A 20,288-nucleotide genomic window follows, 5' to 3' on the forward strand; every position below is an offset into this window, starting at 1 on the left:
TTGCTGGACACACTGGGGCAATGCTGGAGACACTGGGCCAGATTGCTGGACACACTGGTGGTAATATGCTGGACACACTGGGGCAGATTGCTGGACACACTGTCTGGGGGCAATATGCTGGACATACTGGGGCAGATTGCTGGAGACACTGGGGGTAATATGCTGGACACACTGGGGGCAGGACTGGAGGCATGGGCAGAATGGAGACACGGGGCATGATTGGAGACATGGGGCAGGATGGATACGATGGAGACAGATGGGTCAGGATGGGGAGATCATATGGTGTAGAATGGATACTCATGAGTGCAGGATGGGAGAACATAAGGCTGGAGCCAGGAATGAGATGAACGGGGCCAGGGTGGGGAATATTATTACCATAGGGGCTAATTAAGGGATATTATTACTGCAGTGATGTATTTATTTTATTTTTTGAGTATACTGTTCTAAATGGGGGGGCGGTCCTGTTACTTTGCAGAGTGACACTATATCGCCTTTTTATCTTCATGTGGTGTAATGTAGAAGTTGTGAAAAATTAAGTAATGTGTTCTGCAAGCGGAGCTCGAGATAACTGTGTTATTTCCTGCAGAAACGAGTCCTGGCTGGAAGAAATGATGGCGGTCTGTGCTGGATGAAAGATGAAGGACTTCACCTAGAGACGTCACTGGTGAGTCAGTGTTACCTATACACTGACACTATACACTGTATACTATATACAGCGGTCCTGTGTACAATGTCACCAGTGATCACTGTATTATCTATACATTATATACAGAGTTCCTGTGTATAATATCACCAGTGATCTCTGTATTACCTCTACACAGACACTGCATACTAAGTACAGATCTCCTGTGAATACTGGCACTTATGGTGATAGTATTGTGTTTTTTTTTATTACTGATCAGTATTGTAGTATTCAGTCACTATGTGGTGGTAATATGTGGTCTGGAAATGGTGTTGTGGTATTTGTCCCTTGTATGTGCTATTTGGTCACCAAGTGGTAATATGTGGTCTTGACATGGTGCGGTGGTATTTGTTCCTTGTATGTGATATTATTCGATCACTGTGGTTGTAATTTGTGGTCTGGTCATGGTGCGGTGGTATTTGTTCCTTGTATGTGATATTATTGGTCAAGATATACCTAAATTGTATTGCAGATTTTAACAAATATTTACGGTAATAGGTTACAGTAGAGTAGGGCCCGGCCATTTTTCTGGAATAATCTGGTTCGGGTATATCATGACCCCCGTCTCATGACCCCCGTCTCATGACCCCCGTCACATGACCGGGGGGGCCCACAGTGTGTGAACAGCCCGGGGCCCTGGCTACCCTTAATCCACCCCTGCTCTGAATGATGGTGGATCTGGCGCGCGCAGGCCCTGCAGGCACGCGGTCTGGAGGGTCCCTGCAGGGGCTCCTGCGCCATCGCTGAGACCCCTGGGGCAAGTCGAGGGATAGGCACTCAGGAGGCCTTACTCGCCGGGACTGCCGCTCACCGGAACGCCCGCCGTGGGACCCCAACTACTACCGCCCAAGATGCCGGCCACCTGAGCCTCCAACCAGCCGGGGGGCTGGGTTACCGCAGCCGCCCACAGCTGGGACAGCACGTGCTCCACGGAACTCATCATGGGTGAGTGTATGCGTCCTGCTCAACTGCCTCCTGAGCGGGAAGTGACAGGCTCCACCCCCACCAATGCTATAGCCCTCTTTCCCCACGACTTCCCTCCCCCTTATGTAAAAAGAACCCCGCCTCCACTATTCCTGGCTCCAAACCCCCTGTCATGACGGCTTCATCGTACGTCGCCCGTGGGAGGGGGTGGGGCGGCTTGCTCCAGCCTGCTCTTTAGTGTGGGGTATTATAGAAAATACCACAATTTAGTGTGGCTCATAGAAACAATTGGAGCTGTGACGCCAAAACAGCTCTGTCCTGTGAAGGCATAGACTCCACAAGATCTCTGGAAGTGGCCCGTGGTATCTGACAGTAAGTCATTAGCAGCAGATCAATTAAAACAACCCTGTGATTTGGGCAAAAAAAAAATTAGTTAAATACTTTATAAAAATCCCTGAGCTTCCCAGCACACTTTTCCATTTTGTGCTGCGTCGCTCCATTGCCAAGATATTAGCATTTGTTGCGTTTGGAGCGCAGTATGTGAAACCTCTGCTCTTCTGTCCAACTGGGCGTTTCTTCAGAGTCTTCTCCGGGGGCGTGCCCTTTCACTCCCTCTCAGACACTGCTAATCACAGCTCGGCAGCTGATCTATCTTCTCTGATTATTGTGGGTTTTTTATGCATTTACACATTTATTTCTTGTGGGTTTTTTTGTGAAGATGTTTATTTTAGCACAGAAAATCTTTGATTTTGAATTTAAAGGGAGTCTGTCAGCAGGATTTCTTTCCCCAAAATATTTATTTGAGCATGTACCTCTTTCAAAGACAAGTCCAGCAATATCTTTACATGACTAAGAAATCATCTTTTGAATTTACATGCAAATGAGGCTGAAGAGCTATGGTAGATCTGAAGCATCTGTCACTCCAGCTCTATTCCCCACCCACTACCGCCTCCTCTTGCTTGACTGATTTCTCCTTTGCCTGAAGTCACACAGTATAGAGGTTTTCAGTTAAGCAAGAGGAGGCTCCACTGGGCGGGGAAAGGAGCTGGAGTGACAGAGGCTTCAGATCTACCATAGCTCTTCAGCCTTATTTGCATATACAGTGGGGCAAAAAAGTATTTAGTCAGTCAGCAATAGTGCAAGTTCCACCACTTAAAAAGATGAGAGGCGTCTGTAATTTACATCATAGGTAGACCTCAACTATGGGAGACAAACTGAGAAAAAAAAATCCAGAAAATCACATTGTCTGTTTTTTTAACATTTTATTTGCATATTATGGTGGAAAATAAGTATTTGGTCAGAAACAAAATTTCATCTCAATACTTTTTGTAATATATCCTTTGTTGGCAATGACAGAGGTCAAACGTTTTCTGTAAGTCTTCACAAGGTTGCCACACACTGTTGTTGGTATGTTGGCCCATTCCTCCATGCAGATCTCCTCTAGAGCAGTGATGTTTTTGGCTTTTCGCTTGGCAACACGGACTTTCAACTCCCTCCAAAGGTTTTCTATAGGGTTGAGATCTGGAGACTGGCTAGGCCACTCCAGGACCTTGAAATGCTTCTTACGAAGCCACTCCTTCGTTGCCCTGGAGGTGTGCTTTGGATCATTGTCATGTTGAAAGACCCAGCCATGTTTCATCTTCAATGCCCTTGCTGATGGAAGGAGGTTTGCACTCAAAATCTCACGATACATGGCCCCATTCATTCTTTCATGTACCCGGATCAGTCGTCCTGGCCCCTTTGCAGAGAAACAGCCCCAAAGCATGATGTTTCCACCACCATGCTTTACAGTAGGTATGGTGTTTGATGGATGCAACTCAGTATTCTTTTTCCTCCAAACACGACAAGTTGTGTTTCTACCAAACAGTTCCAGTTTGGTTTCATCAGACCATATGACATTCTCCCAAAACTCCTCTGGATCATCCAAATGCTCTCTAGCAAACTTCAGATGGGCCCGGACATGTACTGGCTTAAGCAGTGGGACACATCTGGCACTGCAGGATCTGAGTCCATGGTGGGGTAGTGTGTTACTTATGGTAGGCCTTGTTACATTGGTCCCAGCTCTCTGCAGTTCATTCACTAGGTCCCCCCGCGTGGTTCTGGGATTTTTGCTCACCGTTCTTGTGATCATTCTGACCCCACGGGGTGGGATTTTGCGTGGAGCCCCAAATCGATGGAGATTATCAGTGGTCTTGTATGTCTTCCATTTTCTAATTATTGCTCCCACTGTTGATTTCTTCACTCCAAGCTGGTTGGCTATTGCAGATTCAGTCTTCCCAGCCTGGTGCAGGGCTACAATTTTGTTTCTGGTGTCCTTTGACAGCTCTTTGGTCTTCACCATAGTGGAGTTTGGAGTCAGACTGTTTGAGGGTGTGCACAGGTGTCTTTTTATACTGATAACAAGTTTAAACAGGTGCCATTACTACAGGTAATGAGTGGAGGAAAGAGGAGACTCTTAAAGAAGAAGTTACAGGTCTGTGAGAGCCAGAAATCTTGATTGTTTGTTTCTGACCAAATACTTATTTTCCACCATAATATGCAAATAAAATGTTAAAAAAACAGACAATGTGATTTTCTGGATTTTTTGTTCTCAGTTTGTCTCCCATAGTTGAGGTCTACCTATGATGTAAATTACAGACGCCTCTCATCTTTTTAAGTGGTGGAACTTGCACTATTGCTGACTGACTAAATACTTTTTTGCCCCACTGTAAATGAAAATGCTGATTTCTCAATAATGGAGAAACGGACTGACCATACAGTTGTGGCCAAAAGTATCGACACCCCTGCGATTCTGTCAGATAATACTCAGTTTCTTCCTGAAAATGATTGCAATCACAAATTCTTTGGTATTATTATCTTCATTTAATTTGTCTTAGATGAAAAAACACAAAAGAGAATGAAGCAAAAAGCAAAACATTGATCATTTCACACAAAACTCCAAAAATGGGCCAGATAAAAGTATTGGCACCCTCAGCCTAATACTTGGTTGCACAACCTTTAGCCAAAATAACTGCGACCAACCACTTCCGGTAATCATCAATGAGTTTCTTACAATGCTCTGCTGGAATTTTAGACCATTCTTCTTTGGCAAACTGCTCCAGGTCTCTGATATTTGATGGGTGCCTTCTCCAAACTGCCATTTTTAGATCTCTCCACAGGTGTTCTATGGGATTCGGGTCTGGACTCATTGCTGGCCACCTTAGAAGTCTCCAGTGCTTTCTCTCAAACCATTTTCTAGTGCTTTTTGAAGTGTGTTTTGAGTCATTGTCCTGCTGGAAGACCCATGACCTCTGAGGGAGACCCAGCTTTCTCACACTGGGCCCTAAATTATGCTGCAAGATTTGTTGGCAGTCTTCAGACTTCATAATGCCATGCACACGGACAAGCAGTCCAGTGCCAGAGGCAGCAAAGCAACCCCAAAACATCAGGGAACCTCCGCCATGTTTGACTGTAGGGACCGTGTTCTTTTCTTTGAATGTCTCTTTTTTTTCTCCTGTATACTGTATGTTGATGCCTTTGCCCAAAAAGCTCTACTTTTGTCTCATCTGACCAGAGAACATTCTTCCAAAATGTTTTAGGCTTTTTCAGGTAAGTTTTGGCAAACTCCAGCCTGGCTTTTTTATGTCTTGGGGTAAGAAGTGGGGTCTTCCTGGGTCTCCTACCATACAGTCCCTTTTCAGTCAGACGCCGACGGATAATACGGGTTGACACTGTTGTACCCTCGGACTGCAGGGCAGCTTGAACTTGTTTGGATGTTAGTGGAGGTTTTTTATCCAACATCCGCACAATCTTGCGTTGAAATCTCTTGTCAATTTTTCTTTTCCGTCCACATATAGGGAGGTTAGCCACAGTGCCATGGGCTTTACACTTCTTGATGACACTGCACACGGTAGACACAGGAACATTCAGGTCTTTGGAGATGGACTTGTAGCCTTGAGATTGCTCGTGATTCCTCACAATTTGGTTTCTCAAGTCCTCAGACAGTTCTTTGGTCTTCTTTCTTTTCTCCATGCTCAATGTGGTACACACAAGGACACAGGACAGAGGTTGAGTCAACTTTAATCCATGTCAACTGGCTGCAAGTGTGATTTAGTTATTGCCAACACCTGTTAGGTGCCACAGGTAAGTTACAGGTGCTGTTAATTACACAAATTAGAGAAGCATCACATGATTTTTCGAACAGTACCAATACTTTTGTCCACCCCCTTTTTTATGTTTGGTGTGGAATTATATCCAATTTGGCTTTAGGACAATTCTTTTTGTGTTTTTCCATTTAAGACAAATTAAATGAAGATAATAATAACAATGAATTTGTGTTTGCAATTATTTTCAGGAAGAAACGGAGTATTATCTGACAGAATTGCAGGGGTGTCAATACTTTTGGCCACAACTGTATAAAGGTATTGCTGGACTTGTCTTTTAAAGAGGTACATGTTAATATAAATAGTATTGGGGGTGAAATCCTGCTGACAGATTCCCCTTAAAGACACAACTGCATTTTTTACATGCATGTTATTTCATGCTCGCCACAGAAAACTATATGGAATAAACACCCCCAAAAAATGCACAGCTCAACAGCGTCTTTACATTGCTATTCCCCGGCATTGTTTGATGTGCCCCCTGGCACGGAGTAGCCGCAGTCAGGTCGGAGCTGCCCTGTTGGTGGCCGGCGAGGATTGATCTGACCCCTTAGTACATAGTCGCATTGTGTTTGCTCCGCTGCACTGCCTGCAGATAAAAGGCTTCAGAGAATAGATGAGGCTTCCGTCAGCGCTGCCGGTGATGTCACTGCTGGGCGAGAGTCGGGCTGCTGTGTGATCACAAGGCAGAGAGCGGCTGCACCAGGCAGCGATCGTCCCCCAACTCCCTGCCGACCCCAATATTCTCCGTACAATAAGCCAGAACCCGGGGGGACATGCCGGTCCGTACTGTGGACTTCGATATCACCGCATTGGTGGCGTGTGTGGCAGACATGGAGGTATTCACCAACCACAGCGTACAGGTAAGTCCTGACAATGTGTTCACCCCGACCGTCCATACCGCGGGGTGACGCGTTATGGACGCACCTCTACCCCTTCCCTAGCCCTTTCCCGCCCCCTCGGTTGGACTTTATGGACATGTGTCTTGTTACAACCGTTCTATGAAAGGATGTAATGTAAGGATGTAGCAGAGCCGAGTGTGCCGGATATCGTCTGCTGTGTTAGTGTCTGAGTGCAACACATGGCGGTGTCAGGACGGAGTGTTTCACCGGACAAACTCGCCTCTGCTACATCCGATGAAGTGAACTTTTTGGGAGGCGGAAAAGGAGGAGTCGTTTGTTTTTTTTCTTAGAACTTTCTGGATGTCTTCTGGGGACTCTGGGAGGGTGAACTAGAAGTCCCAGCATAGTGCATTACATATGGGTTGTCATGTCTTGCTGGGACTGTTGGTCCTCCATCGGGATACATATGAAATGATCTATCTATCTAACATCTATCTATGTACTTATCTATTATTTATCTATTATCTATCTATTATTTATCTATCTATCTATCTATTATCTATCTATCTATTAATTATCTATTATCGATCTATTATCTATCTATTATCTCTATCTATTTATCATCTATTATCTATCTATCATATATCTATCATCTATGTATCATCTATCTATCATCTATCTATCATCTATCTATCTATCATCTATCTATTCTATCATCTATTATCTATCATCTATCTATCTGTCTGTCTGTCTATCTTATGTATCTGGTTCGTTCCATCAATACTAGTCATTGATGTTATTCTAGCATTATATCCGGCCCCCCATGGCCTCCGTTTTGGGTGCTACTCTTGTGTCTTGATGTGTACAGGTCCCAGTGTCTACCATATATTGATTCCTGTGATTCACGTCCGCCCACTTCTTGCTCTTTGCTTCCACGCTCGATGTAGTCACAATGGCCAGACTCCAGGTGACGATCCTCCATTTCTCTGGATATTTCCGGCGTGAAATAAAACTAAATATATGTTTAGCCTGCTACTAATGAATGAGTGTGACATGGCGGCTGTGGCCCCGGTGCGGGCGTATTCTGGTTGTGCCATGCGCTCCTCACCCCATGACATGTATGATGATTGCTCTGCAGCTCCTGGAGATAATCGTGCGAGGCGAGGATAAGATCAGAATATACCTGCACCAATGGCCGCCATTATCTACATCACAGGTCCGCGACGCTCCCTGTCCTGCGAAATCAGGACTGTATTAATGGGAGACGTAGTGTATCAGGCTGGCAGAGTTTGGAGGAGAACGAGCGTGTTTTGCCATATGGATATGATCACACATTGCGTTTTTGATGCAGTTTTTTTTTTCCTCCAATGAAAAATGCAGCATTTTACTGTTACAGCAAAGTGAGTGGAATTTCTGAAATGTTGCTAATTTTTTCCTTGCAGATTTGATGCAGTTTCATGTCTGCAGCATGTCCATTACTTCAGCATTTTTCACTTATTCTAATGACTCGGGAAAAAAAACCTAAAAAAAAAGGCTCAAACATGAACACGAAACTGCATGTTTTTGATGCAGCGTTTTTCCTGCCAAGAGACACCTTTATGATGCAGAAATGTGAGCAACAAATACGTAACATGTGCACATGCCCTACATGTGTTACAATGATCCTGATTCCGGACCATCCGGAAAAGTACAATGTCCACCCGCCACTGAAGATTACTAGATAGATGACAGTTTACACTTTTCAGCACACTAGAACAGGGGTGGGCAATTTTATTTTCCGGAGGGTCCACATAAGAAACCGTGACGGTTGTAGAGGCCGAAAAACTAGGCTGAAATTAATTCTGTTCAATGTTAATATACCGTAATTGTATCGCCTAATACTGACCAGAATGAAGTCTGGAGACTACTACTGCGAATATGTGTTACCATAGGGCTTATTGTAACCTGTATTCTTACCTGGGGCAGTGAATCAACTCTGCTGCCTTATTATAGTGAATGGATCCCACGAGGGTTTCATCTGAATCACTTCACTTGGAGATTTAGATGGAAACTCCAAGTAAGTGCTCAGCGTAGTGTGCAGGATAACTGGGATCCCAAACGTTATGTAAAATGTTCCCAATAAAAGCTTCAACTCAATCCACAAAAAAAGCAAGTTCCCACTCAGGTCCGTCATCTGTTAATGGAAATATAAGGGGCTTCCACGTTACTGGTAGTACAAAGGCTCTGGAAAAGCGAAATGGCTCCTCACCCTGTTAGGGCAGTAAGAATCTGGAATTGCTTGCCTGAGGAGGTGGTGATGGCGAACTCAGTCGAGGGGTTCAAGAGAGGCCTGGATGTCTTCCTGGAGCAGAACAATATTGTATCATACAATTATTAGGTTCTGTAGAAGGACGTAGATCTGGGGATTTATTATGATGGAATATAGGCTGAACTGGATGGACAGATGTCTTTTTTCGGCCTTACTAACTATGTTACTATGTTACTATGTCACCCGCCAAAAGAAATTCAGCAAATTCTCCACTCCCAAATCCAAATACCTCCTCTCCATTCTGAGCCCCAGTGTGCCTATACCACATGTAGCATCCACATGTTTGGCATTTCTGTAGTGATGAGACCCCCTAATTTACGGGTGCATGTCTCCAGAAGCATGAGCTGGGCATAACTTACTGGTGACTGCAACGTATTGGTCACTACAATGGCAGTTTGCAGTTTTCACTTGGCAAGATCCACTGCTGCTTCTTTCTGGAAAACACCCATGTAGTCAAAATAGTCACTACACCTGTAGATAAATTCCCAAATGGTTATAATTTCCAAAATGGGGTCACTTGAGGAGGGATTCTGATTGTCTAGCACTTAGGAACTCTGTATATGTAGTCCGCAAACTATTCTAGGAAAATCTGCGCTCCAGGAGCTAAATCTTGCTCCATCCCGGATGGCTAAGTAGCACTGTACGGCCACATATGGGGTATTTTTACTTTCAGTAGAAATTGTGGGACAAATTTTGGTGCCATTTTAACCCATTTCCCTGCATGAAAATGTAAAACTTGGGGCTAACACACAATCTTGATGGTAAAATGGTAAATTATTTTATCTTCACTGCCCAATGGTGTAAAAGTCTGTGACCCACCTGTGGTGTCAATATAATCACTGCTCTCCTAGGTGAATTCATTGAGAGGTTTAGTTTGTAAAATGGGATCGCTTATGGGGGGTTCTGCTGTTCTGGCACCTCAGGGGCTCTGCTAATTTAATATGGCACCCTCAACAAAGTGCAGCAAAATCTGAAATCAAATATGGCGCTACTTCCCTTCTGAGCTTTGCAGTGTGGCTCAAAAGTAGTTTTCAACCTCAGATGGGGTATCTGTAAACTCATGAGGAGTTTCACAACAAATTTTGGGGTCCATTTTCAAATGCTACCCTTGTGAAAATACAAAATTTGGAGCTAAAAAAGATTTCTGCGGGAAAAATGTGCTTTTTTGTTTTTGTTTTCATGGCTCTATGTTATAAACTTCTGTGAAGCACCTGTGGGTTCAAGGTGCTCAGTACACATCTATATAAGTTTTTTAAGAGGTCTAGTTTCCATAATGGTGTTACTTGTGGGGGAGTGGAGGGGTTGCATTGCACTGTTTAGGCACATCAGGGGCTCTCCAAACATAACATGGCATGTGCTAATTATTCCAGCAAATTTTACTTTCAAAAATTGAAATGGAGCTACTTCCCTTCCGAGCTCTGCTGTGCGCCCAAACAGTAGATTTCCCCCACATATGGGGTATCGGCATGCTCTGGAGAAATTGCACAACAAATTGTATGGTCTATTTTCTCCTGTTACCCTTGCGAAAGTAAAAAAATAGGTCTAAAGGAAAATTTTTGTGGAAGAAAGGTAAATCTTTGTTTACAACTTTGATCATCCAGATATTTTTAGACAGATTCATGAAATGCCACTTTTTCAAATGTCGCAATTTTTTTGTTATATCTCACTCCAGTCACTGCCAACTTGGTACTCCTGGGAAGCCCAACCACAGACCGGGCTTTATAGTGATTTTCACCATATACAGTGCCTTGCGAAAGTATTCGGCCCCCTGGAACTTTTCAACCTTTTCCCACATATCATGCTTCAAACATAAAGATACCAATGTAAAAATTGGTTATTTTAAATTTTTGTGGAAATTCAAAACCTGAAAAGTGGGGCGTGCAATATTATTCGGCCCCTTTATCTTAATACTTTGTTGCTCCACCTTTTGCTGCGATTACAGCTACAAGTCGCTTGGGGTTTGTCTCTATCAGTTTTGTACATCGAGAGACTGAAATTCTTGCCCATTCTTCCTTGGCAAACAGCTCGAGCTCAGTGAGGTTTGATGGAGATTGTTTGTGAACAGCAGTTTTCAGCTCTTTCCACAGAATCTCGATTGGATTGAGGTCTGGACTTTGACTTGGCCATTGTAACATCTGGATACGTTTATTTGTGAACCATTCCATTGTAGATTTTGCTTTATGTTTGGGATCATTGTCTTGTTGGAAGACAAATCTCCGTCCCAGTCTCAGGTCTTTTGCAGACTCCAACAGGTTTTCTTCAAGAATGGTCCTGTATTTGGCTCCATCCATCTTCCCATCAATTTTAACCATCTTCCCTGTCCCTGCTGAAGAAAAGCAGGCCCAAACCATGATGCTGCCACCACCATGTTTGACAGTGGGGATGGTGTGTTCAGGGTGTGGGCTGTGTTGCCTTTACACCAAACATATCGTTTGGCATTGTTGCTAAAAAGTTAAATTTTGGTTTCATCTGACCAGAGCACCTTCTTCCACATGTTTGTTGTGTCTCCCAGGTGGCTTGTTGCAAACTTTAAACAACACTTTTTATGGCTATCTTTGAGAAATGGCTTTCTTCTTGCCACTCTTCCATAAAGGCCAGATTTGTGCAGTGTACGACTGATTGTTGTCCTGTGGACAGACTGTCCCACCTCAGCTGTAGATCTCTGCAGTTCATCCAGAGTGATCATGGGCCTCTTGGCTGCATCTCTGATCAGTCTTCTCTTTGTTTGAGATGAAAGTTTAGAGGGACGGCCGGGACTTGGTAGATTTGCAGTGATATGATACTCCTTCCATTTCATTATAATCGCTTGCACAATGCTCCTTGGGATGTTTAAAGTTTTGGAAATCATTTTGTATCGAAATCCGGCTTTAAACTTCTCCACAACAGTATCACGGACCTGCCTGTTGTGTTCCTTGGTCTTCATGATGCTCTCTGTGCTTCAAACAGAACCCTGAGACTATCACAGAGCAGGTGCATTTATACGGAGTCTTGATTGCACACAGGTGGATTATATTTATCATCATTAGGCATTTAGGACAACATTGGATCATTCAGAGATCCACAATGAACTTCTGCACTGAAAGTAAAGGGGCCGAATAATATTGCACGAGCCACTTTTCAGTTTTTGATTTTCCACAAAAATGTAAAATAACCAATAAATTTCGTTCAACCTCACAATTGCGTTCCACTTCTTGTTGATTCATCACCAAAAATTTACATTTGGTATCTTTATGTTTGAAGCATGATATGTGGGAAGGTTTAAAAGTTACAGGGAGCCGAATACTTTCGCAAGGCACTGTGTTGCAATTTTAAAGTATTGTAGTATATACTACAAGTGATAGAACAATTGCAGGTTCAAGTACTCTATGAGGAGTAAAATATATAGTGAAATTAGAAAATGTTTTTAAAAATGTGAAAAACAACCCCTATAAAAAGTCAAGTTCCCCCTTCCTTTTCACAATCTAAAATTAAAAAAAATATAAAAATTAAACACATGCATTTTGATATAGCCATTTCCATAAAAGTCAAATTTATCAAAATGTACAATTATTTCGCTTAAGGTAAACACTACAAGGTAAACACCAGAAAGAAAAACAAACTCAAATGTCAAAATTGTTGTTTTTGGTTGCTGGAGCTCCCACAAAAATGCAATAAAAAGTGATCAAAACATGATATATATCCCAAAATGGTACTAATAAAAACTTCATCTTGGCACCCAAAAAGAAAGCGGAACAATAAAAAATATATAGTTCCCGGAAAATAGTGAGACAAACCTAATTTTAGCTTTTTCACAAAGTTCAGAATTTTAACCCTCTATTTAGTGACGGGCTGACTCTTATCAAAATGAAAAAGGCCTGAATTGGCCCAGACTTCTGGACCCCATTAGATGACAGCTTTGGAACATAAAGTCATATAAAATTTCCTTTTTTCTGGTGTATTCACATTCACCCATTCCCAATCAAACAAGGGTATACAGGTTTTTTAGAAACAACTGAGTTAGAGACACACCTGTAGATGTATTTTAATGCACACCTGAAACACACTGCTTCTTTGTGTAGCATCATGGGAAAGTCTGAAGAAATCAGCTAGATGACAGAAAGAGAATTGTGGACTTGCACAAGTCTGGCTCATGCTTAGGTACAATTTCAATATACCTGAAGGCACCTGGTTCATCTGTACAAACAATTATATTCAAGTACAAACAAGATGGAAATGTTCAGCCATCATACCGCTCAGGAAGGAGATGGGTTCTGTGCCCCAGAGATTAACGTGCTTTGGTCCGACATATGCATATGAACTGGGAGGCAGTGACCGGTGTCACATGTGAGGGTCACTGTATGTTCCCCCCCCAGGATGCGCAGCACGGAGGCATATTAAGGCCATAGGAGTTCATTGCAGTCACAGGCATAGCTGTGATTGCAATGAAAAATAAAAGTGAGCGTTAGTCTTGGTCAAGCTATTTGTCCAGGGCAGATTTTAAAAACCTTCTGAGCTTTTGTTTTGAAACGGACTATCAGGATGGTAGTGTGGCAGTCCATTTTCTTCCTGGCCGGGTTTTCCATGTGGCCTACGGCCACAGATTGCTTTTGAAAACCCCTGGAGCAGAGGGTTGAGTGTGTCAGGGTCTGAGTCGGTGTCAGTCTGGTGTTTGCTAAAGTCAGAGCAGTCAGCTCTGCAGAGCTCCACCTGTGTGAGGCAACACAGGCAAGCTGAGCCAAACAGCCAGGGGAGCTGAGATGCCTGGCACCCACAGCGTGCACAGCGATGCAGTCGCCCACGGCAACTAGTGTCGGAGGTGGACTGGCGTGTTTATTGGCTGCATACTGGAGGATATAGTTCACAGCGGCGATACGGAGGATATTCTGTACTGTGTAATGCTGTGAGTTAAACATTAAAGAGACTTTTGTGTTGGAACTTTGCTGGGTCACTGTCTCATCACAGTGGTTGTTGTTTCTGAGGATCCTGATGCTGTTAGTGGGTACAGTGTGGCTGCCATCGTTCTTAGAGATCCAGTTGCTGTTATTGTGTAGCATGTGGTTGTTTTCGTCTGAGGATCCTGTTGCTGTTACTAGTTACAGTGTGGTTGATGTTTCTGAGGATGCTGTTTGGTGCATTGTAGCGGTCATCAGTTCTGGAGACCTGGTTGCTGTTATTGGGTAGAGTGGTTGTCATTTCTTTGGATTCTGTTGCAGTTATTGGGTGCACTGTGGTTGTAGTTGATTGTTGCCACATTATGTCAAAAGAAAGGTTGATCACCCCTCAACTATGACATCTGAAATCCATTAAGAAGTGAGTACGATGTTACCCAATAAGCCCTTTGGCGTGCCCTCCTACTTCTCTGTTACAACTTTACACACTTAGGCTAGGTGCGCACGTTGAATATTTTCTTGCAGAAATTTCTTTTTTTGAGCTAAATATATTTGAATAAGTTTTGTGATGTCATTTCTTGGTTCAACGCCACCTTTTTCATGCTGATGCTGTGGCATCAGGGTAATGGGATTAGGGCTTGGTTTCAGCAGCTGTCATTGACACCAAGCTCTAGGTTTAGTAATGAAAAGGTGTCAGCCTGACAACTTCATCATTAAGCCGATAAGTAAACACAAACACACACAAACCTATACACATATAGGCTGGTGACAATGTAGGAGCATTAAAGGTACCGTCACACATAGCGACGCTGCAGCGATACCGACAACGATCCGGATCGCTGCAGCGTCGCTGTTTGGTCGCTGGAGAGCTGTCACACAGACAGCTCTCCAGCGACCAACGATCCCGAGGTCCCCGGTAACCAGGGTAAACATCGGGTAACTAAGCGCAGGGCCGCGCTTAGTAACCCGATGTTTACCCTGGTTACCATCCTAAAAAGTAAAAAAACAAACGCTACATACTTACCTTCTGCTGTCTGTCCTCGGCGCTCTGCTTCTCTGGTCTGGCTGTGAGCGTCGGTCAGCCGGAAAGCAGAGCGGTGACGTCACCGCTCTGCTTTCCGGCTGACCGACGCTCACAGCCAGAGCAGGAGGAGAGCAGAGCACAGCGCTGGAGGACAGACGGCTGTAGGTAAGTATGTAGTGTTTGTTTTTTTACTTTTAGGATGGTAACCAGGGTAAACATCGGGTTACTAAGCGCGGCCCTGCGCTTAGTTACCCGATGTTTACCCTGGTTACCAGCAAAGACATCGCTGAATCGGTGTCACACACGCCGATTCAGCGATGTCTACGGGGAGTCCAGCGACCAAATAAAGTTCTGGACTTTCTTCCGCGACCAGCGATCTCCCAGCAGGGGCCTGATCGCTGCTGCCTGTCACACTGGACGATATCGCTAGCGAGGACGCTGTAACGTCACGGATCGCTAGCGATATCGTCTAGTGTGACAGTACCTTAACAGAATGAACGTACATAGGCTGTAACCAAACTGGATCTGTTAATTTAAAAAAAAAAAAAATTGCGTGGGCTCCTGCGTAATTTTAATAACCAGCAGAGGGAAAACTGACAGCTGAGGGCTTTAGTTAATATTCTGGTAAGGATCCAATAGCCATAAAGGTTCCCAGGCTATTAATATCAGCTCTCAGCGGTTTGCTTAGCCTTTACTGGCTACTTTTCAGTGGTTCCCCAGAAAAAAATTAACATAGGGTCCCCCTATAAAATCTAACCAGCAAAGGCTAAAGCAGACAGCTGCCCACTGATATTTATAGCCTAGGAAGGGGCCATGGATATTGGCCTCCTCCCAGACTAAAATTATCAGCTCTCAGCCTCCCCAGAAAAGGTACATCTATAAGATGCACCAAATCAGAGGCTTAATTTCGCTCTTCCCACGTGCCCTGTAGCGGTGGCAAGTGGGGTTCATATTTGTGGGGTTGATGTCACCTTTGTATTGTCAGGTGACATCAAGCCCACGGGTTAGTAATGACGAGGCATGAATAACACACATATCCATTAGTAACCCCGTAGTGATATTGTATACAAAACACCCCCCCAGAATAAAGTCCTTTATTTGAAATAATGACACAGATGTCTTTAACCCCTTTCTGCCATTGGACGTAATATTCCGTCCATGTGGGGTGGGCCTTAATTCCCAAGGACGGAATATTACGTCCAGCGCGATCGGCCGCGCTCACGGGGGGAGCGCCGCCGATCGCGGCCGGGTGTCAGCTGCTTATCGCAGCTGACATCCGGCACTATGTGCCAGGAGCGGTCACGGACCGCCCCCGGCACATTAACCCCCGGCACACCGCGATCAAAGATGATCGCGATGTGCCGGCGGTGCAGGGAAGCATCGCGCAGGGAGGGGGCTCCCTGCGGGCTTCCCTGAGACCCCCGCAGCAACGCGATGTGATCGCGTTGCTCCGGGGGTCTCCTACCTCCCTCCCTGCAGTAAGTCCCGGATCCAAAATGGCCGCGGATCCGGGTCCTGCAGGGAGGGAGGTGGCTTACCAAGTGCCTGCTCAGAGCAGGCACTTGGTAACGCTGCACTGCTCTCAGACAGATCGGTGATCTGTCAGAGTGCTGTGCAAACTGGCAGATCACCGATCTGTATTGTCCCCCCCTGGGGCAAAGTAAAAAAGTAAAAAAAAAAATTTCCAAGTGTGTAAAAAAAAAAAAAAAAAAAAAAATCCTAAATAATGAAAAAAAAATATATATATTATTCCCATAAATACATTTCTTTATCTAAATAAAAAAAACAAAACAATAAAAGTACACATATTTAGTATCTCCGCGTCCGTAACGACCCGACCTATAAAACTGGCCCACTAGTTAACCCCTTCAGTAAACACCGTAAGAAAAAAAAAAAAAAAACGAGGCAAAAAACAACGCTTTATTATCATACCGCCAAACATAAAGTGGAATAACACGCGATCAAAAAGACGGATATAAATAACCATGGTACCGCTGAAAGCGTCATCTTGTCCCGCAAAAAACGAGCCACCATACAGCGACAACAGCAAAAAAATAAAAAAGTTATAGTCCTCAGAATAAAGCGATGCAAAAATAATTATTTTTTTCTATAAAATAGTTTTTATCGTATAAAAGCGCCAAAACATAAAAAAATGATATAAATGAGGTGTTGCTGTAATCGTACTGAACCGAAGATTAAAACTGCTTTATCAATTTTACCAAACGCGGAACGGTATGAACGCCTCCCCCAAAAGAAATTCATGAATAGCTGGTTTTTGGTCATTCTGCCTCACAAAAATCGGAATAAAAAGCGATCAAAAAATGTCACGTGCCCGAAAATGTTACCAATAAAAACGTCAACTCGTCCCGCAAAAAACAAGACCTCACATGACTCTGTGGACTCAAATATGGAAAAATTATAGCTCTCAAAATGTGGTAACGCAAAAAATATTTTTTGCAATAAAAAGCGTCTTTCAGTGTGTGACGGCTGCCAATCATAAAAATCCGCTAAAAAACCCGCTATAAAAGTAAATGAAAAAAATGTATTTATTTCCATTTTCCCATTAGGGTTAGGGCTAGGGTTAGGGTTAGGGCTAGGGCTAGGGTTAGGGTTAGGGCTAGGGCTAGGGTTAGGGCTAGGGTTAGGGCTAGGGTTAGGGTTAGGGCTAGGGCTAGGGCTAGGGTTAGGGCTAGGGCTAGGGTTAGGGCTAGGATTAGGGCTAGGGTTAGGGCTAGGGTTAGGGCTAGGGTTAGGGTTAGGGCTAGGGCTAGGGTTAGGGCTAGGGTTAGGGCTAGGGTTAGGGTTAGGGTTGGGACTAGGGTTAGGGTTAGGGCTGGGGCTAGGGTTAGGGTTAGGGTTGGGGCTAGGGTTAGGGCTAGGGTAAGGGCTAGGGTTAGGGTTAAGGCTACAGTTAGGGTTGGGGCTAAAGTTAGGGTTAGGGTTTGGATTACATTTGCGATTGGGATTAGGATTAGGGGTGTGTCTGGGTTAGAGGTGTGGTTAGGGTTACCGTTGGGATTAGGGTTAGGGGTGTGTTTGGATTAGGGTTTCAGTTATAATTGGGGGGTTTCCACTATTTAGGCACATCAGGGGGATCTCCAAACGCGACATGGCGACCGATCTCAATTCCATCCAATTCTGCATTGAAAAAGTAAAACAGTGCTCCTTCCCTTCCGAGCTCTCCCGTGTGCCCAAACAGGAGTTTACCCCAACATATGGGGTATCAGCGTACTCAGGACAAATTGGACAACAACTTTTGGGGTCCAATTTCTCCTGTTACCCTTGGGAAAATACAAAACTGGGGGCTAAAAAATAATTTTTGTGGGAAAAAAAGAGATTTTTTATTTTCACGGCTCTGCGTTATAAACTGTAGTGAAACACTTGGGGGCTCAAAGTTCTCACAACACATCTAGATAAGTTCGTGGGGGGGTCTAGTTTCCAACATGGGGTCACTTGTGGGGGTTTCTACTGTTTAGGTATATTAGGGGCTCTGCAAACGCAATGTGACGCCTGCAGACCATTCCATTTAAGTCTGCATTCCAAATGGCGCTCCTTCCCTTCCGAGCCCTCCCATGCGCCCAAACGCTGGTTCACCCCACATATGGAGTATCAACGCACTCAGGACAAATTGGACAACAACTTTTGGGGTCCAATTTCTCCTTTTACCCTCGAGAAAATACAAAACTGGGGGCTAAAAAATAATTTTGAGGGGAAATTTTTTATTTTATTTTCACGGCTCTGCGTTATAAACTGTAGTGAAATACTTGGGGGCTCAAAGTTCTCAAAACACATCTAAATAAGTTCCTTGGGGGGTCTAGTTTCCAATATGGGGTCACTTGTGGGGGGTTTCTACTGTTTAGGTACATTAGGGGCTCTGCAAACACAATGTGACGCCTGCAGACCATTCCATCTAAGTCTGTATTCCAAATGGCTCTCCTTCCCTTCCGAGCCCTCCCATGCGCCCAAACGCTGGTTCTCCCCCACATATAGGGTATCAGCGCACTCATGACAAATTGCACAACAACTTTTGGGGTCCAATTTCTCCTGTTACCCTCAGGAAAATACAAAACTGGGGGCTAAAAAATTATTTTTGTGGGAAAAAAATTTTGTTTTATTTTTACGGCTCTGCATTATAAACTTCTGTGAAGCTCTTATTGGGTCAAAGTGCTCACCACACATCTAGATAAGTTCCTTAGGGGGTCTACTTTTCAAAATGGTGTCACTTGTGGGGGGTTTCAATGTTTAGGTACATCAGTGGCTCTCCAAACGCAACATGGCGTCCAATCTCAATTCCTGTCAATTTTGCATTGAAAGGTCAAACGGCGCTCCTTCCCTTCCGAGCTCTCCCATGCGCCCAAACAATGGTTTACCCCCACATATGGGGTATCAGAGTACTCAGGACAAATTGTGCCACAACTTTTGTGGTCCAATTTCTTCTCTTACCATTGGGAAAATAAAAAATTGGGGGCGAAAAGATAATTTTTGTGAAAAAAAAAGGATTTTTTATTTTTACGGTTCTGCATTATAAACTTCTGTGAAGCACTTGGTGGGTCAAAGTGCTCACCACACCTCTAGATAAGTTCCTTAGGGGGTCTACTTTCCAAAATGGTGTCACTTGTGGGGGGTTTCAATGTTTAGGCACATCAGTGGCTCTCCAAACGCAACATGGCGTCTCATCTCAATTCCTGTCAATTTTGCATTGAAAGGTCAAACGGCGCTCCTTCCCTTCCGAGCTCTCCCATGCGCCCAAACAATGGTTTACCCCCACATATGGGGTATCAGCGTACTCAGGACAAATTGTACAACAACTTTTGGGGTCCATTTTCTCCTGTTACCCTTGGCAAAATAAAACAAATTGGAGCTGAAGTAAATTTTTTGTGAAAAAAAGTTAAATGTTAATTTTTATTTAAACATTCCAAAAATTCCTGTGAAGCACCTGAAGGGTTAATAAACTTCTTGAATGTGGTTTTGAGAACCTTGAGGGGTGCAGTTTTTAGAATGGTGTCACACTTGGGTATTTTCTATCATATAGACCCCTCAAAATGACTTCAAATGAGATGTGGTCCCTAAAATAAAATGGTGTTGTAAAAATGAGAAATTGCTGGTCAACTTTTAACCCTTATAACTCCCTAACAAAAAAAAATTTTTGGTTCCAAAATTGTGCTGATGTAAAGTAGACATGTGGGAAATGTTACTTATTAAGTATTTTGTGTGACATATCTCTGTGATTTAATTGCATAAAAATTCAAAGTTGGAAAATTGCGAAATTTTCAAAATTTTCGCCAAATTTCCGTTTTTTTCACAAATAAACGCAGGTAATATCAAAGAAATTTTACCACTATCATGAAGTACAATATGTCACGAGAAAACAATGTCAGAATCACCGGGATCCGTTGAAGCGTTCCAGAGTTATAACCTCATAAAGGGACAGTGGTCAGAATTGTAAAAATTGACCCGGTCCATAACGTGCAAACCACCCTTGGGGGTAAAGGGGTTAATGA

The 20,288-nt window shown here is 43.8% G+C and overlaps 1 protein-coding gene across 2 annotated transcripts in view; it reads left to right on the plus strand.

Moving 5' to 3' along the window:
* RCAN2 (regulator of calcineurin 2) overlaps window positions 1-20,288 on the plus strand; it is a 124,288-nt gene that overhangs the window by 65,816 nt on the left and 38,184 nt on the right. Inside the window, exon 1 of one of the 2 annotated variants that reach the window (XM_069728208.1) lies at window positions 6,423-6,608. The exons of the other annotated variant lie outside the window; for it this stretch is intronic. Within the exon in view, the coding sequence (XP_069584309.1) occupies window positions 6,522-6,608 (87 nt within the window). The 5' untranslated portion in view covers window positions 6,423-6,521. Of the gene's footprint in view, window positions 1-6,422; window positions 6,609-20,288 lie in introns of those variants that run through there. 2 annotated transcript variants of the gene reach the window in all.

Source organism: Ranitomeya imitator, chromosome 5, assembly GCF_032444005.1.
Source record: "Ranitomeya imitator isolate aRanImi1 chromosome 5, aRanImi1.pri, whole genome shotgun sequence".
NCBI classification, from domain to species: domain Eukaryota; kingdom Metazoa; phylum Chordata; class Amphibia; order Anura; family Dendrobatidae; genus Ranitomeya; species Ranitomeya imitator.